Source organism: Malus domestica, chromosome 05 (genome assembly GCF_042453785.1).
Source record: "Malus domestica chromosome 05, GDT2T_hap1".
Classification (NCBI taxonomy): Eukaryota; Viridiplantae; Streptophyta; class Magnoliopsida; order Rosales; family Rosaceae; genus Malus; species Malus domestica.
In genome coordinates, this window is record NC_091665.1 from 24,146,468 (window position 1) to 24,164,654 (window position 18,187).

Genomic DNA, 18,187 nt, shown 5'->3' on the forward strand with positions numbered 1-18,187 from the left:
TTATATTTTTCTGAACCACGAGCAATTCTACAGTGACTTCAAACACTCTCCATGCCTCTATGTTTTTTCCAACCAATTGAGTTTTGAGATGCTCAATTTGTATCTAAACTCCAGTAGTTTCTGTTCCATTATTTCTTGATGTTTTTAATATTGATTCCTCTTTTTATCTCAGACGTCGTTGGATATATTGTAAATTTCACAAATCGGTAAGCAATTTTATGCCTTAATCTTTGTTTGCCTGATCTAATCCATTTTCAAGGAAAACTTGCTAATTGATATTTATTGTTTCCTTAATTTCTCAGAAAGAATCGCAGAAATATTCCTCAATGCGAACTGAGCTCAACGGGGGGGTAGGTTTCAGAATATCTAATTCTCTTTAATCTAGACTTCACAGTTCACATTTGTGTTTTGCTATGAACCCATTCTGTATAATATGTTTTAGTTTCTTCAAATTGGTCCTATAAATTGTTTGCTTATATACATTCTAATACTACCAGGAACTTGAGAACAGCATTAAGGAGTCCCTCGAATTCAGAAGGAATTTATTTGGTTGATCCTCTAACATAACAAACTCAGGCAAGACTAAGCAGCCATTGAAGCTATTGTCCGTGGAGGGGCTAAAAAAGGCGCTAAGGTTTGTCATAGACAGCATAGGCTTTATATATAATTATATATGTGTGTGTGTTTATATATATATTATATATACACACATATATACAGTTGAACCAATGCACCCAATGCTCTTTACTTGCCAATGGTAGAATGCCTTATCATTGTATAAATTTTATGGTATAATTGTGTATTAGTGTAAACAATAATTGGAGAATTGTTCTATTTATTTATTTATTTAGCCAATCAGGAACAATTTTTGTCTTAATTTATAGGTAGAAGTGGTCAAAGAATTTGCTGCTTTCAAGTTTTCTTCTATTTTTCATCATGTGCTGCACTTTGTGATTGCCTTGAAAACTTTGAGAAAGATTGAAAAATTGTACATGCTTCCGTAATACGTTTATCTATTTGATTAAGAATTTTAAGAAAGAAGACAAAGAGGTGGTAGAATCCATCATATTCTAAACTATTTTAAGTTACTGAAAGAGATTCAAACTTGTATGTAAATAGACGTTTAAGTTGTCTTGACAATTGATTTAACCGATGTTTGCATTGAAATATCATAATGTAAATGTCATTAAGGATCACAATTCCAAGCACAAGCACGTAGGTCGACATTGCTCTAGGTTTTTACATGCTTGCAAATTACAAATTAATCGTATGTAATTTTCTTGGACTAAACGAATCGTATGTAATTAGCAATTGATTAGGGTCTTAATTAAAGGTGGAAGGGACCAAGGTATCTTGATAAGGAGCCAGATGTAAAGATGTTGATTGGAGACTAGAAGCAGCAGGAGGGCGGGTTATTCATGCACATGCACTCATGAGTGGGTCCCATGTGCTACTCAAATTTGTATTGATTTGCATTGTAAGTGTATTAAGCTTAGTTAAATAATCAGATCAATGGGATTTTTCCACAAAGTTTACTATTTATTAAATAACATTTAGTGAAGAATCTTCCTCCTTCTTCTTTCTTTTATTTTTTTTTTAATTTTTTTTTTTTAAATAAGAGCAACATCTTCTTTCACTTAAATTGATAGGGACTGAGCCTAAGGGTTTGGTCACCCAAACAATTGATAGCTACCTTGTCACTACATTTGTCTTGATAGGCAAGGGGTTTTTTTTTCCAATCTTGTGTTTGATTAAGAACAAATGTCGATAAGATTTAAACTCAAAATATTTAGCGAAGTAAAATTTTTATACCATTATACAAAATCGACATTTGATACCAATAAGCATGCTTGAATGTATCATAATTTTTTTTATCAAAATGAAAATTTTATTCATCGATGATGCAAAAGGCTTGTAGTGCTAATGTTTAAGAGCATTTAGGCCATCTCTAACCGAAAGCTGGCTAGAGAGCTCGTTTCAGCCCTCTGGTCCTCCAAAAAATTAATATTTTAATGAACAGTATAAGGTCATATTTCTTACCATCTCCAACTGAGAGCCAAAGAGCCATAGGGCCAAACATATTATTTAAATTTAAAAAATATAATAACTTAAATTAAATGCACATTTACCATCTCTAATAGGAAACTTATATTTGGGGCACCCATTATATTTGTCCCACATCGACTATGGGAGAGGTTTGAGCAATCAAACATGCTTATAAAAGCAACATCTCTACATAGAACCAATCACCTTTATGGTCTTAATTAAATATTCTTTTTAAATTTTTGACCTTAAAAAAATTCAAAAATAACGGGTAGCTGACGTCAACTAGCTATTGAGATTCAAAATTTTCAGCTCGACCCAGGGTTGGCTGGCTGGCTCATTTGGGCTGGCCAGTTGGCCCTTTGGCCCTTTGGCCCTTTTTTGTCCAGTGAGGCCCACGAGCTCTTTGGCCTGACCCTCAGTTGGAGACAGTTTTATGACTATTTTCGGACTCTAGCCCTCTGGACTCTTCTGTTGGAGATGGTCTTACTTCTACGACCGAAGTCCTAAGTTTTTAATTAACAAAATCAAAACTACAATATCTCACAAGAAGAGAAGTTCGTGCGTACAAATATTGCAGCTTATTCCGACTCAAAACAAATAAACTGAAAACGACTTTGAAAAAACCGTTTGCTCCTTATTTCGATTCAAATGGAGCCTCGGTTTGTTTTTTATTTTCTTGACTTGAAGGCAGGAATCACAACAAACAGAAAAACATAGAAAAAGGAGAGAAAAAGGAGAGACATAACCACCTAACTACAAATTATAAAACAAAACTTTGAATCAAAGCAAATTAGCACTTATTGTGGAGCTGGTGATCAGTCCTTCTCCCAATTCAAAATTCAAATCATTAAAACCGACCACCTAAAGTATGTACTTAACTAATTACTTAAATTATGATTTAGATAAAGAATGTTCATTTACTTCTTTACCTTCCCCACATTGTCTCTCACTAATTTACTTTTGATCCTTTTTAAAAAAAAAATTAATTGTTTTCTCAAACATTGGTTCATTTAGCATAATCTATGAAGTGCCATGACAGGGCCTGCAACAAAACTTTATGCTAATATATATCAATATATTCTATAAAATGTGTGTGGATATCTTTCAACAAGTATGATGAGTTGGGTGGATTGGCTATTAACCGTTCAACCACCAGGAATTTAATAGAAGGAATTGCTTCGTTGCAGAGCCAGGGAGTATGATAAGATCAAATCTTCTGCATTTAAAATGAATGTGGTCCTTTTGTGACCTTAACTAATAACTAACACATATTTATATACTTAAATTTTCTTAATTTTATTATTATAAATTTAATATGTGTCAAACAACAATTAGGTGCTAAAGATTTGATCTCGAGCATGATGAGGTCAATAAACTGAAACAATGACCATTCTCACTCCTTTTTTCAAACTAGAAATGATTTCCGCACTTTCCTATAGATTTCTGCATTCTTCTTTTATTTTCTAGTCTTACAATTAAATAAATCAAAAGAAAATCAGTCGCCAAAAACAAGAGAAATAGTGCAGAAGAACAAAACGGAGAGTGTGATCACTACCCTCCCTCTTAATTTTCTAGCTACTTTGCTTTTTTTCCCTCATAATTAGTGCACATTATATTTGGTCACCTTGAAAGCCAAGGATCCCTACAACATTAACCATACACCCCCACCTAATTAAGTATTTTCCATATCTTTGCTTCAGAAGAAAGCATGGATGGTACACTGAAAATCTTCACATGAAAATTAAAATTAGCATTGCAAAGTCCACTATAAAACTTGTCAACATCCATCCTTAATGCCATTTGAACACATGCATTCAGATCTCAAGATATTCATACCCATCTTATTCATCTTCTTTAATTATGTAACCAACATATCTGCAATGGACATTTTTATCGGTGTCGTTTTAACATGTTTTAAGAGCATTTTTAATGGGAGAAGCTAAAGCCAGTTTTAGCTCTTCTTTTACATTACTGTATTGAAAAAACGAGATGTAAAGGAATTTACGGTTCGCTTAGTTAAATGGAGATTCGTCACTAAAAAAAGTAATTAAATCGTGGTAGATCTCCATTTACACCCAATACTATAGATGCTCTAAAGCATGGGTTGGCTATGCTCTTTTGCCTAAATATATGCATTACTTAAGGCTGTCAGGTCAACTGCCTAGTTCAAGTTTGAAAATAAACACGACCGCATATTTTACAGGAACTTTAACGAAAAGTTTTCGGTACTATTTACTTTAACGAAAAGCTTTCGGTATTGTTTACTTTAACGGAAAAATCATATTTTTACACTAAAATGTCACTATTTATTTTACCCTTTATTTTGTCATTTTCGTTAAAACTCAAAATTTTCAAACATTTTTAATTAGTTTTCTCTATTTTATAACTAGATATGTAAACTACAAACCTAAACAATACTTTAATTGTTTAATATTCTGCCCAAAGAAATGGAAAAGATATTGTTACTTGTCTCTCATCTTTGCAGAGAGTGATATTATCATTCTCTTAAATTTGCATATGAAGCTGATAGACTATGAACGAATAGTAGATAATTAAATCAAATTTACAGTTTGACAACATAAGTTATCAATAAATATGTTGGGGTATGTATCCTTAGAACGAAACAAAATTACTTCTTTGGTTTGGATTTGGACACTGAAATAAAATCCATCAAACATATTTGTTAACAGGAAAAAGAAAAGAAAAGAGGAAGATGGAAGAGACAGAATTGCCATGCACGAAGCACAGCTTTTTAGGGTTTACAACTCCACATGCAAATTCTGGTACCAAGTTGGATGGTATAACCCCACACAGAATAAATGGATCAAACCTCGAAATTCAAATTAATAGCCTGGCTATATTCTTTTGTTTCCCCAATAGGTACAACGTCTCGCAAGTGAACCTTTATCAGTGAAGAGTAGTATTGCTCTTGCATCACGACGTGAATTCAAACTTTGATGACTTTTTAATCTAACAAATTTATCGTTTAATAAAACAAAAACAAAAAAAATAATAAATAAGTACAACTAACTACTTCTTGTAATCTTGTGATTTTCTTTTGAATCTCTTGAATTAGAAGGTACTCAAGAAGGCATAAGAGGTGTTTTGTTGGTGGAGTTTTACTGAGTTCCAAAGAAATGTTGGAAACTTGAATTGGGACTTTGATTGGGCAACATTTAGTGCGTAACAGTCACATTGACATACAAATTTACGTATTATAATATAAGTGGAACACTGAATACATAAGTCTTAATTCTATATATAATATTGTACGTGTGTTATACGACAGTGTGAAAGTTACACACAACTTCACGTGACAGTGACAGTGAGACGGACACAACAGAATTTACTGAATTGGGATATCGAGTCATCGAGGTGCACAGTAATACATTAATATCATACTCTTTTATTATAGCTGGCAAGAGCTGGCTCTTTTAGGCCCAGCCCCCTTCATCTTTCCCTTCCCACCCGTCTCTCTGGGTCTCAAAACTTGTCTGGATTCTGGGGATTAAAGAAATCAGAAACCTCTGCTGAATTTTGGATTAGGGTTTTTGTGGAAGCACAAGTAAAGAAGGAAGAGGCAGAGTTGGGTGGAGAATGAGTGCCTCCAGGTTCATAAAGTGTGTCACAGTTGGGGATGGAGCTGTGGGAAAAACCTGTATGCTCATCTCCTACACCAGCAACACTTTCCCCACGGTAAACTTCTCTTCTTTTCTTCCTTTTCCGTTTGATTGCTGAGAAAGTGAAGGAAAAAATGTGAAAAGTTTGAGTCTTTGAGGTTTGTCTTTAGTTGGGTTTGCTTAGCTGAGCCCAGTAGGGTTTTCTGGTCACTCAATGTGGGTTTGCTGCAAGTTTCTTGAGCAAGTTTCTTTCTCTTTGTTTGGTTTCCAAGAAAATGTGGGAGAAAGAAAGAAAAGCTTTGTTTTGTGTATTGTGTTTCATCATTTGTGTTTTCACACAAAATCAGGAAATGAGAAGAAACTTGATTCTCATGATTTGATTGGGGGTAGTTGGTGTATTGTGGTAATTCATGCTAAATTCAACTTCAATTTTAACGCGAACAATTTCCGGCTTTTAATTTATTAAACTATTATTTTCAACATTTTTCAGTTTACCCTCTATTTGGTATGTAAAGTATTACAAAGAAATCTTGTATTTCACATCAAGTTTGAGCTCTTGTGCTTGAATTGAAATGATCAAAATGCTTATGTTGAAGTGCAGAATTTAGTAGGAGTTCTTGGTTTTGCCCATTTGACTTTGACCATTTCTTTGATTTGCCATTCCTTAACCAGTATCTAGTCTTATCTCACAATTAAGCCAAGTAACTGAGTTGAATGTTGAGCTTCGATAAATTTCATGTCTACAGATTTCTCTGCTTACACAATTCCTTGATTGATCATAAATGGTGAATAGACACCTTTCTGCGTTATACCTGTTTAATAGACTATACGATTGCTCGGCGTAAGGTGCTTTTTGTGATTCAAAAAGTATGGCATGCATGTAACTTTGAGAGTTTTCTCATATAGATTTGCATTTGTGTGATTGTTAAAAATTTCAGTACTTTTGTTTTCATATGTTTATTTATTTATTTCTGTATGAGATTGACTTTTCAAGAGATTGATTACGATTTACTGTCTTCCATTGTTCTGGGGAACAGGATTATGTGCCAACTGTGTTTGACAATTTCAGTGCAAATGTTGTTGTCGATGGGAACACCGTTAATTTGGGGTTGTGGGATACTGCTGGTAAGTCCAAAACAAAACAAACATTCCTTCCTTTTGTCTTCTTCTAAAGCTTGGATCTCATGTTTTAAATTTGTGAAACAGGGCAGGAAGATTACAATAGATTAAGACCATTGAGCTACCGTGGGGCAGATGTATTCCTACTTGCATTCTCTCTCATAAGCAAGGCCAGCTATGAAAATGTTGCCAAGAAGGTAAGACAAACTATCCACAGTCAATTCTTTCGTTTCCACCACCCTCTTCTTTCATCTACTATTGTATGATCATTGATGTCTAAGTTCACTGATGAAGCTTTCTTTCTTTCCTGCTTTAATGTTTAGTGGGTTCCTGAGTTGAGGCATTATGCACCTGGTGTTCCAATTATTCTTGTTGGAACTAAGCTCGGTTAGATCTCTAGAATCTCTCTACCCCCTTGCTTTCCTTTGTTTCCTATTACGCTACTCCTGAGTTGTGATTACTATGAGTTTTGACTTCAATTGCTCTATTATTCTGTAGTTTTCTTTTCCCTATGAATTTTTTTCCTAGGGTTGTTGCTTACCTAAGAATTCTTGGTTGGATCCGATAGGGTTCATTGCATACTTCAAGATCGAAAGGGATGGTCAATTGCATCTTTTGTGTTGATTGTTTCTGTTTTTTGTTACACTCTCTGGGTTGCTTTTTCATGCAATCTATACTTATTTATTAGCCTTTTTTTAGAATGTCAATGGATTCTTATGATAAAAGCTTAGCAAAGGTTACAAGTTTAATTTTGAAGAACCTTGTGACAGCTTTCTCTTTGTAATGGCACTAAATTGTTTATCAGCAGGTGCTCTTTGTAAACCCCCTTTCCAATCAGCATTTAAATATGTACATATGTTGGATTTACATGTGCATTTTGAAATACAAAGATTTGTCTGATATCATCAGGATTGCCTCATCCAATCATGTCTTGGTTATGTTGCCGTAGTGTCCACATGTACTCTAGTAAACATCATGTTATATTGCAGTAGCATACTGGATGTACTCTTTATCTTTTCCGTCACTCATCCTTTGCTTTTCATGACTGCTATATTTTATTGTTGTAGATCTTCGAGATGACAAGCAGTTCTTTGTAGATCACCCTGGTGCAGTGCCAATTACCACAGCGCAGGTATTTTCTGGTGCAACATGAATTTACAGTCGCATATTTCTTTGCTTAACTATTACATCAATCTTTTCTTTTTCTTTTTTTTCTCACAAAGTCTGGCAACTAATAGGATAAAGACCTGATTTTCTACATTTTTTTTGGTTTCTCATTTGGGTTCCTTTTGAAGGGAGAGGAACTAAAGAAGCTGATTGGGGCTCCGGTTTACATAGAATGCAGTTCAAAAACACAGCAGGTTTGTAACTTCAATTCAGATTAGTTTAGACCGATGGGGAAAGTATGCATTGGTCTAACATTGTTTGCGGTAAATACTCCTTTGTGAATGCAGAATGTGAAAGCAGTCTTTGATGCAGCCATTAAAGTGGTTCTCCAGCCACCAAAGCAGAAGAGAAAGAAGAGAAAGGCACAGAAGGCCTGCTCTATATTGTGATTTGTGATTGTCAGAAGAAAGTGCGACCAATTAGCCATTTATCCATTTATCTTTCTCAGCCCCTGTGCTATCTTTTTCCGCCTGGAGGAAGCCGCAGGCTGGGAATTGTAGTTGCGACTGACAGGTGTAGGAGCACTCTTTACGTATGCATCAAGTTCTTTGTTTGTGCTGTCCTTGCAGTGTTCTGATTTGTATATTAGTGCTTTGCATTACGATGTTAGTAACATGCAGAAACCTCTTCTCTTCGGGTTTGATTTCCCTAATGTATTGTCTCTATATAGTACTGAAATTCTACTTTTTAAGCGACGATAATATCCACATCGTGTAATCTGATTTAGTACACTTCAAAATTCAAGATTATGTATATGTATTATAAGAATCATGATAATTTTTCTTGCAGCCTTGAATGTTAGTGTGACAATGCTCTCTCTCTCTCTCTCTCTCTCTGTAATGTATATATGCGTCCGTATGAACATGTACAAAAATCTCTGTTTGTAATGTATGTGTCTGTATGAACATATACAAAAATGTTCAAGTGTGGTCCGTGAGAGGCTGGGCAAATGACCATTTTGTCATTTGTTCGGCCTCCCACAATTTTCAACGCGAATGTCCGCACCTAAATTGATCTACAGCCCATCAACTTTGGAATTGTCCCAGAAACTCAAGACATGAACTATTTGAGGCTAAGCACGAATATATCTTTTAATTCTTTTGGGTGGTAGGAAGCATCTGCAGAAATTTTTTAAGAGCTACATGATGTTATTAGGACGACGTAGCAATCACACCGAAAAGTTCTTCCAACTTATGCACAAGTAATCAAATTTGCAGCAAATTACATGTGACATAAAGTTAGAATTCTGTAAACAGAATAATGACTAGAGATTTGTGACAGCAAATAATATCTTTGAATTTTTTGTGCTACATTTCACATTGATGCGACTCTCTTGATTCTTTTGCTTTTCAACTTTTGTTTCTGGAACTGATTCTGTTTCCCACTTTCATCAGCCCGCAGTATGAATTCATGAACCTCTCCTCCAGGTCCACCACCACCACCACCCCTCTCATTAAATACACCACGACCTCCTCCCAACATAAACCAACAAGCTTCAGTTTTTTGGAAGTGGTTGAATTGAATGGCCTCAAAGAGAATATTGAAGGAGCTCAAGGACTTGCAAAGAGATCCACCAACTTCATGTAGTGCAGGTAAAAGAAAAGAAGAAATTATTCTTAAATTTTCTATTCGAGCGGTATTCTAGTCAATCTAATCTGAACTACAGGTAAGGTGTTCGAACTTTGGTGAATAAGGAGTACACTGTTCTAACCAACTTGCATACACCCAAGTATGAAGAAGAGAAGAGATTAGAAGTATTTGTAATTTTTATGGTGTTGTTTTCTTCTTTGTTCAGGTCCTGTGGCTGAGGACATGTTTCATTGGCAAGCAACAATAATTGGTCCAAATGATAGCCCTTATTCTGGGGGTGTCTTCCTTGTGACTATCCATTTTCCACCTGATTATCCTTTCAAACCTCCAAAGGTATGCAACAAGAAAATTCCACAAAACTCTTGTTCTTGCATAATTTTGTCACCCTTCGGTGAAATGTTTTCTTGTCAGACTTTCTAGTAACATAAGGCATTTATGTTTCAAAAGACGTTTATATTGTCATCGTCAGATTGTCTAGCAACATAAGAAGTTTAAGTTTCAAACTGTATAGTGTATGCTAAGCTAAGATGTTTATATTGTCATGCTGTGGGTATGAAAGATTGATCATATTGTTGTTACTGCTTAAACGTCTGTCTGGTTTTTGCAATATGACAATATAAGACCGGCAACAGAAAATACCCAAGATCTTAGTCTTTCTACCAGCTAATTCAGTAAGAATCTGCAGGTTGCCTTCAGAACTAAAGTGTTCCATCCAAATATAAACAGCAACGGCAGTATCTGCTTGGACATTCTCAAGGAGCAGTGGAGTCCAGCACTCACCATTTCCAAGGTAACACACACAATTTGAGTTTTCTGTTGATTCATATTTAAGCTAACTTAGAATCTTAATTTTTTGAGACAAGTTGAAAACTTTCGTGTCAAGTCACACATAAGTTAGACGATAGTCGGTGGCGCTCATCTTAAATTATTGTTTTGATTGAAATCTAATTACTGATAATCACTTGATTAATGCAGGTTTTACTGTCCATATGTTCATTGCTGACCGATCCAAACCCTGATGACCCTCTTGTGCCTGAGATTGCTCGTATGTGCAAGAGTGACAAAGTCAAATATGAGTCAACGGCTCGGAGTTGGACCCAGAAGTATGCCACTTGTTAATTAAAACCCTAATCTTATTTAAGTGATTTACCTCCTCTTTTTACTGTCAATAATTACTGCTTCTGTTATGAATGCTGTGGTCCCAACTTGTAATCTGAGCTCCTTTGCTTGAAACGAATATATATATATATATAGCTCACAATCAATAAATCCAATTAATGAAATAATCAAGGTAACTTTTATTAGTAACTCTTGCTCGAAAGTTTTGAAATCAGCACACAAACAAATAATATCGATTGTAAAAAAAAAACAAAAAACAAAAAATTACCAGAAAATAAGGATATGAAGATTGTGGGATCATGATTTTTTAGGGCCAGAGTAAGGCGATTGAAAAACGTATACTTTAGAGGTCCGATCATGGACTCAACAACTTTGATTGGGTTGAGCTGCTCAAATGGATGCGATGATGCCATCACATCCAGCTATGCTCCGAAAAGGTAGCGAAGTCCACTGACTTTGCTGAGATTGACCATTTTTGTTCCGCAAGACACAAAAACCTAATCCAATTAGGATCAAATGATCGTAATGGTTTTCTTTTGATGAAAGGCATACAAAAACTTCATGCACTAACTATTTCACCAGATATACGTCTTACAATCTATCACTCGAATATCGATTACCTTTGCTTGTTTCGGTATTGAAAAAATTCTTAAAATGAGGTAACTGTATGATTTTCCAAGGTAAAAGAGCCCCTAACCAATTCGAAACAAAAATAAATAGAAACATAGTTCCAATAAGGAGAACCCATGGACCATATTCTTCTACAATATGAGTTTTGCTCACGTCCCGAATGAATTCAAGGACATATTCAAAGAAATTCTAACCGTCAGTAGGAATGGATAATACCTTATAGCTTCACAGTTACATGTCATTTTTTTATTACTTTGGGTATCTCATTTTCTATTTTTATTGGCATTACTATAGTGGGATTTCAAAGAAATGGGCTTCATTTTTTAACCTTCTCATTACTCGCAAGAGTTCCACTGTCGTTAGAATAAGATTAGATGACTAATTAGATTACTAGTTTGTTTAACTGAGGTTTCCCACCTAAGCCCAAGACTATAACTCAACAGCAAGCTGCCTTTACTTGGCTTCAAGTCCAACTGAACTAAGAGCGCTTTATTATCAAAATAAATATTTTGTAACCCCAATTTATCTTGTAACTAATCCCTACCCCTCCCTTCTTTTTTTCTTTGTTTTTTCTTTTTTTATTTATTCTTTCTACGAAAGCTTTAGAATATTATTTTCAGGCACTAGAGCGAAATTCATTCCTACCACAAGCTTTTAATAATATGGTCGTGATATGTCATTACGTGCGACTATCTCCACTATAGAGAGATGAATAAGATATTCTGACATAGCGGCATCTTGATACCATCGGAAACGGTAAAAAAAAAAATCTAAGGAATCAAAAAAATTGAAAATTTGGATTTATGTCCAATGGATCACACCCACCAAGAAAAGTATTTTGTTTTGGTTCGACATGTAATCATATATGAAATGGCAGACAATATAAATTTAGCAACACTTTTCCCCCATGATCCATTGCAGGAAAGGGATAATCTAGAACTTAGAGTTGTAAATTATATACTTTATGGAAACGGTAAACCAATTCGGGGAATTTCCGGCACAAGTATTCAATTAGTTTGGACCTGTTTACTATTGAACTGGGACCAAGATAAAAAAAAATTCTTCTATCGAGGAGGCTTACTCGTCCTTTATTGAAGTAAGTGCAAATGGTCTGATTCAAGATTTCCTAATAATCAACTTAGTTTGGTCACTCAACACTTGTACTCTTTACCTGCTTAAGTGTTCATAGCACAAGACTTTACTACTCAAGCTGCACTATATACTCATCACCAATACATCGCATGATTCATCATGACATGGGCTTTTGGTCGTATCTTGCCCAGATCGATAAATAGAGTTGAGGTTATAGTTTACCGAATAAATTGATAAGTCGGGCATTCCCGACCCACCAGGTGAAATCGATGGTTTCTTGGTCACGACCGGCTAAAGCTAAAGTTCTTTACTATATCATCAATTCAATATAGATCGCATAGCATATATTATATTATAATATAATATGTTTGTACCATACTTGACCAATCCCGAAACTACTGAGCACCGGTCAACGTTATACCGTCAAGGACCCAGAAGAGTTTCCCTACAACCAGGAGGCCAATCACAGCGCGACACGTGTAGACATCAGAAGCCAATCATAGCGCGACACGTGTCAACATCAGAAGCCAATCACAACACGATACGTGTCAATGTCAGAATGAAACTAGAAACTCTTTTCTATAAATAGAGATCAATCTCTCACTATATTTCCTAATGTCATTTGTACTAAATCATTCACTAGTACTCACTAAAGGAGAGCTTGAACATATGTACTTGTGTAAACCCTTCACAATTAATAAGAACTCATCTACTCCGTGGACGTAGCCAATCTGGGTGAACCATGTACATTTTGTGTTTGCTTCCCTGTCTCTATCCATTTACATACTTATCCACACTAGTGACCGGAGCAATCTAGCGAAGGTCACAAACTTAACACTTTCTGTTGTACCAAAGTCCCTACTGATTTTGTGCATCAACATTTGGCACCATCTGTGGGAACGACACTTATTCCCACTCTCTTCAGCTTTTTCAAGCTGGTTTCCACAAATTGTACACTCTCTTTTGACTAGGCATCCCTTTCCAACATGGGGAGCGAAGGAAGCCACATCACACAGAATGACACCTCTCTTGCACCTAATGCGAAGCAACGAAAGAATGAAGGAAAAATGGTTGTTCTTCAAGCTAAAGTCGATGAGCTAAAAGCTCAAAACAACAAGATAACAATGAAGAATAAGGTCATTCAAGAGCAGTATGAGAAGCTCTTTGAAACGCTCCACGAAACTATGCGTACTCAAACACGCGAGCTTGTTGCCCCTGTAGACATCAACCATCATCTGGGTGCCCCCCAACACGGAGGGTCACCTTCCTTCGACATGGGTATCCCTGATGAGGAGCGAGCTAATCATCAAAATATTGATCAACATGAGACTTCTCTCAACCCAATTGCTTCGACCCGAAGCAGAAGAAGTGGAGGAAGACACCTCTTTGCAGAAAGGTTGGAATGATCGAATGCCGTTTATCGTGATTGCAGATACTTCCTAAAGCAACATCAAGAGAATCCCCTCCACATATGCTCGAAGATCAATGACCCAAGGGTTTCTGAAAGACTCGATCCCCTCCCACGACCCAGGCCAGCTGCCAATATAGGGAAGGAACGACATGTCCTAGAGGAACATGAAGGTACAGGGGACTCTGAGATATTCCGACAGACTCGCCCAAGAAGTCATACGGCGAGTCCAAGGAAAAATCGTACGCCCTTGCTCAAACTTTCCTACTTCCAAGAGGCGATGGAAACTTACGAAAGAAAATCCCAATGGTACATGACTTCACTCAAGACCCTTTTGTCCTACAGCTCATTGAGGAAGTAAACAAGTTGAAGGCCGAACGTTAGGCCGAGATACTTGACTGGAACCAACCGAGGCCTGGCCCTCTCACAAGGAGGATCCTTGACACCTCATTTCAAACGAAGACAAAACAAAAGCTTGGTTTACAACTCTATACTGGAAGGGAGGACCCAATTGAACACCTTAACCTCTTTGAGTCCACCATGGCATATCGGATGCACACCGATGAAGAGCGATGTCTTCTCTTCCCCTCCACCCTCTCTGGTGGAGCTCTAAACTGGTATTGCCGTCTTTCACCTGAGACAGTAGACTCATTTGAGGAACTGAGGAAACTGTTTATCTCTAAACACATCTTTCAAACCGATTGCTTGTATTCTGCAGATGACTTGTACATTATTCACCAAAAGCCGGACGAGTCACTACGAGAGTATGCTGGTTGTTTCAGCCATGAGTATTCTCACTGCGCTGAGGCAGATGACAAGACCGTCCTCAAGGCCTTCACGGCAGGCCTACGTGATTGTTTCTTTAAGTACATGATCAATGCCAACACTTGGAAGACTTACTATAAGGTGATGGCACAAGCTTACAACTATGCCTCCACCGAGGCAATGACATATCAAGGGAAACCCCCCCCCCCCACAACTACCCCTTATCAGCAAGTAGGGAGTGGAAGCCAGATCCAACCAAATGAGAAGACCTCGACCTTCCAAACGGCAGCGGTGCCTCCCCCTGCCTTACTTAATACTTTACCAAGTCAACAGACATATCAATCTCAGGGCAAAAGGAAAGATTTTCATCCTTACCAGTCTCATTTTAGTAAAAGGAGTAAGGGACACTACCGCGATAACCAAGGGTATAGCCATGATAATCCCTGACCCCAGGCAGTCAACACAATGGGTCAAGCACGTGTCAGGACAACCCCTACCCCGAGGTATGATGCATACACACCTTTGAACACCACATGCGTGGTCATTTACCCCAGCATAGCACATTTGATACCAAAGCCAAAGCCGAGGCACCCGGATTACAAGCCCACGAAGAACACGGGCACGTCTTGCTGCTACCACGAGCATAACGGCCATATGTTGTCTTGAGAAGGCATGGCTGCCTTTTCACCAAAGTTCAAGTCAAAACGACGATCGGATGGGCCAGACATTCTCAGAAATGATGAAGGGGAAATGAGAAGCAATAAATCTCTGAAGTAAGGGGAAAATTCCTACAAGCAATAACTCTCTTAATGTACTCCTTGCACACAATTGGTGCCCTTATAAAAGAAAATGCAACATGGCCGTTGGTTCAAAAATTGAAGAGGCACCACTCTCCGGAATCCGAAAAGGCACCAATCTCCGGATTTCGAAGAGGCACCACTTTCCACACGCAACATCAGCTCTTCAGGTACCATAGATAACTTTGTCAAAGATCTCTGAAAAAGTTTAGACACATAAATTTTGAAGGTCCAACTACCCTACTATTACCCACAAGGGTAAAGGAACAGCACCACTGCTTGATAACTAGAAAGTCCCAATGTGTGTCAACCTCCGTGCTCCGTGGCAAAGCAGACTGGTAAAAATGCCCAACCTTTACTCACATTCGAGAAAACACTCCCAACAGGATTACTTTCTCAAAAATTGAAGAGACACTGCTCTCCGAATCTTAAGAGTCAAACTCCCAACATGATTGCTTTATTAAAAATCGAAATGGCACCGTTATCTGAATCTCAAGAGCTAGATCCCCGACATGATTTCTTGTTCGAAAACCGAACAGGCACAGTTCTTTGAACTTCGAGACCCAGATTTCCTTGGATAAAGCTTGTATGCTATCTTCACACGCAACATCAGCTTTCCAGATACCACATACCACTTTTTCAAAGCGCTCTGACAAAGTTAAAACATGTGAAGCTTGCAGCTCCCACTACATTGTTATAACCAAGAAGGGTAAATGAATAACATTATTACTTGCTCAAAAATCGAAGAGGCACCGCCCTTTGAATCTCGAGAGCCAGACTCCCGACAGGATTACTTTCTCAAAAATCGAAGAGGCACTGCTCTCCGAATCTCAAGAGCCAGACTCCCAACATGATTGCTTTCTCAAAAATCGAAAAGGCACCGCTCTCCGAATCTCGAGAGCCAGATCCCCGACATGATTGCTTGTTCGAAAACCGAAGAGGCATCGCTCTTCGAACTTCGAGAGCCAGATTTCCTTAGATAAAGCTTGTCTGCAATCTTCACACGCAACATCAGCTTTCCAAATACCACATACCACTTTTTCAAAATGCTCTGACAAAGTTAAAACACATGAAGCTTACAGCTCCTACTACATTGCTACGACCAAGAAGGGCAAGGGAATAACATTACTACTTGTTGTTAGGGAGACTCCTATATATGTCAACATCCATCCTTCACGGACAGGCAGACCTGCAAAAATGCTCAACCCTTCTTCATATTTGAGAGGGCACTCCCAACGAAGCCTCTCGAAATACTCAGCTTTCTTCCCACCCCCCCCAAATAATACATATGCAAACCAGCCACACCAAAGCAAGTGTATCTCATATCATTAGGGTCAAAAGCAAGAGTATCTCATATCATGCTTTTTCCCTGTCTTTTCTTTTGCCTTTGTTCTTACCTGCAAGACAAGGAGAAAGAGAGCAATCAGTCAGCATTTAGAATCAAGCTTCCAGTCAGGAACTGGCTGCCTGGAACCCCTTGCCCGATTACTTACCTGGCAGTGCTCTCGAGTACTCATCTTCAACATCTTATGCTTCCATAAAAGATACCACATCTGCCTGAGGAACAGATAGGGCAAGTAAGAAGGATACAAGGAAGCATGTGGAAACAAGCGCAACAGAACACATGCCGATTCATCTATTACTTCGTCAATAGCAAAAGTATCCCATATCATCAAGGTCGAACGCATTCTTGATTTGATGGACTTGTTTTGACCTTCAAATTCTTGAGTCGGCCTTATATTCTGGAGGAAACCAGAAAACCCTCCAGCCCAGTTCAAGAATAAGCCTGCGGAAAGTTACTTTTTCAAAAGCAAAAGTATCTCATATCATCTATTCTCCATTTGCTTCTCTTTATCCTTGTTGCTGTTTACGACACAAGGAAAATGAGAACAATCAACCGGAAGCCGAAGTCGAACCTCCGATCCAGGTTGCTTGCTTGGAAGTCTGATTACTTACCTTGTCTGTTACCTCTTTCGGCAAATCTCCTAGCTCGGTGGCTTGGGGGACTCCTACTATAGGGTTTTGTATCACACTTAACCAAGCCCGAAACTACAAGTAAGCTTCAAGTGAAATTGATACATTACCTTGCGCATCTTCATCGGTTAAAGATACCACCCCTGGATGGAGGAAAAGTACTTCCAGAGAAGATGTCACATCTACGTATGAGACAGATAAGGCAAGTGAAAATAATACCATACTTCGGTACTTAGAAGTTTCGTGATTACTTAATGGCTTGGATCTTGCAAGTCCCCAACTGAGGAGCTTCCCTCACTCGGGAACTTAGGGGAGCACTGTTTGTACCATACTTGACCAATCCCGAAACTACTAAGCACTGGTCAACGTTATACCGTCAAGGACCCAGAAGAGTTTCCCTACAACCAGGAGGCCAATCACAGCGCGACACGTGTTGACATCAGAAGCCAATCTTAGCGCGACACGTGTTAACATCAGAAGCCAATCACAACACGACACATGTCAATGTCAGAATGAAACAAGAAACTCTCTTCTATAAATCGAGATCATTCTCTCACAATATTTCCTAATATCATTTGTACTAAACCATTCACTAGTACTCACTAAAGGAGAGCTTGAACCTATGTACTTGTGTAAACCCTTCACAATTAATAAGAACTCCTTTACTCCGTGGACGTAGCCAATCTGGGTGAACCACGTACATTTTGTGTTTGCTTCCCTGTCCCTATCCATTTACATACTTATCCACACTAGTGACCGGAGCAATCTAGAGAGTGTCACAAACTTAACACTTTATGTTGTACCAAAGTTCTCACTGATTTTGTGCATCAACATAATATATATTTATTATACTTCTATAT

The 18,187-nt window shown here is 37.7% G+C and overlaps 2 protein-coding genes across 2 annotated transcripts; both read left to right on the plus strand.

Annotated features, from left to right (window-relative positions):
• The first annotated feature begins 5,341 nt into the window (after positions 1-5,341).
• On the plus strand, positions 5,342-8,740 carry LOC103421031 (rac-like GTP-binding protein 5). Its single transcript, XM_008359069.4, has 7 exons — positions 5,342-5,742; positions 6,704-6,791; positions 6,873-6,982; positions 7,109-7,172; positions 7,853-7,917; positions 8,081-8,146; positions 8,240-8,740. The coding sequence occupies exons 1-7, from the start codon at positions 5,644-5,646 to the stop codon at positions 8,339-8,341; spliced, it is 594 nt and encodes a 197-aa protein (XP_008357291.1). The 5' UTR covers positions 5,342-5,643; the 3' UTR covers positions 8,342-8,740.
• Positions 8,741-9,285: 545 nt separating this feature from the next.
• Positions 9,286-10,850, plus strand: LOC103421030 (ubiquitin-conjugating enzyme E2 28-like). Its single transcript, XM_008359068.4, has 4 exons — positions 9,286-9,544; positions 9,748-9,875; positions 10,228-10,332; positions 10,518-10,850. The coding sequence occupies exons 1-4, from the start codon at positions 9,475-9,477 to the stop codon at positions 10,659-10,661; spliced, it is 447 nt and encodes a 148-aa protein (XP_008357290.1). The 5' UTR covers positions 9,286-9,474; the 3' UTR covers positions 10,662-10,850.
• Positions 10,851-18,187: the final 7,337 nt, after the last annotated feature.

What these genes read in the sequence shown, in the direction of transcription:
- LOC103421030 (XM_008359068.4), top strand. Translation starts at nt 9,475, where the DNA reads ATGGCCTCAAAGAGAATATTGAAGGAGCTCAAGGACTTGCAAAGAGAT. An exon ending in ACCAACTTCATGTAGTGCAG is followed by an intron (nt 9,545 to 9,747) that starts GTAAAAGAAAAG and finishes TTCTTTGTTCAG; the next exon opens with GTCCTGTGGCTGAGGACATG. An exon ending in CAGCACTCACCATTTCCAAG is followed by an intron (nt 10,333 to 10,517) that starts GTAACACACACA and finishes TGATTAATGCAG; the next exon opens with GTTTTACTGTCCATATGTTC.
- LOC103421031 (XM_008359069.4), top strand. Translation starts at nt 5,644, where the DNA reads ATGAGTGCCTCCAGGTTCATAAAGTGTGTCACAGTTGGGGATGGAGCT. An exon ending in CCAGCAACACTTTCCCCACG is followed by an intron (nt 5,743 to 6,703) that starts GTAAACTTCTCT and finishes TCTGGGGAACAG; the next exon opens with GATTATGTGCCAACTGTGTT. An exon ending in TCTTGTTGGAACTAAGCTCG is followed by an intron (nt 7,173 to 7,852) that starts GTTAGATCTCTA and finishes TTATTGTTGTAG; the next exon opens with ATCTTCGAGATGACAAGCAG.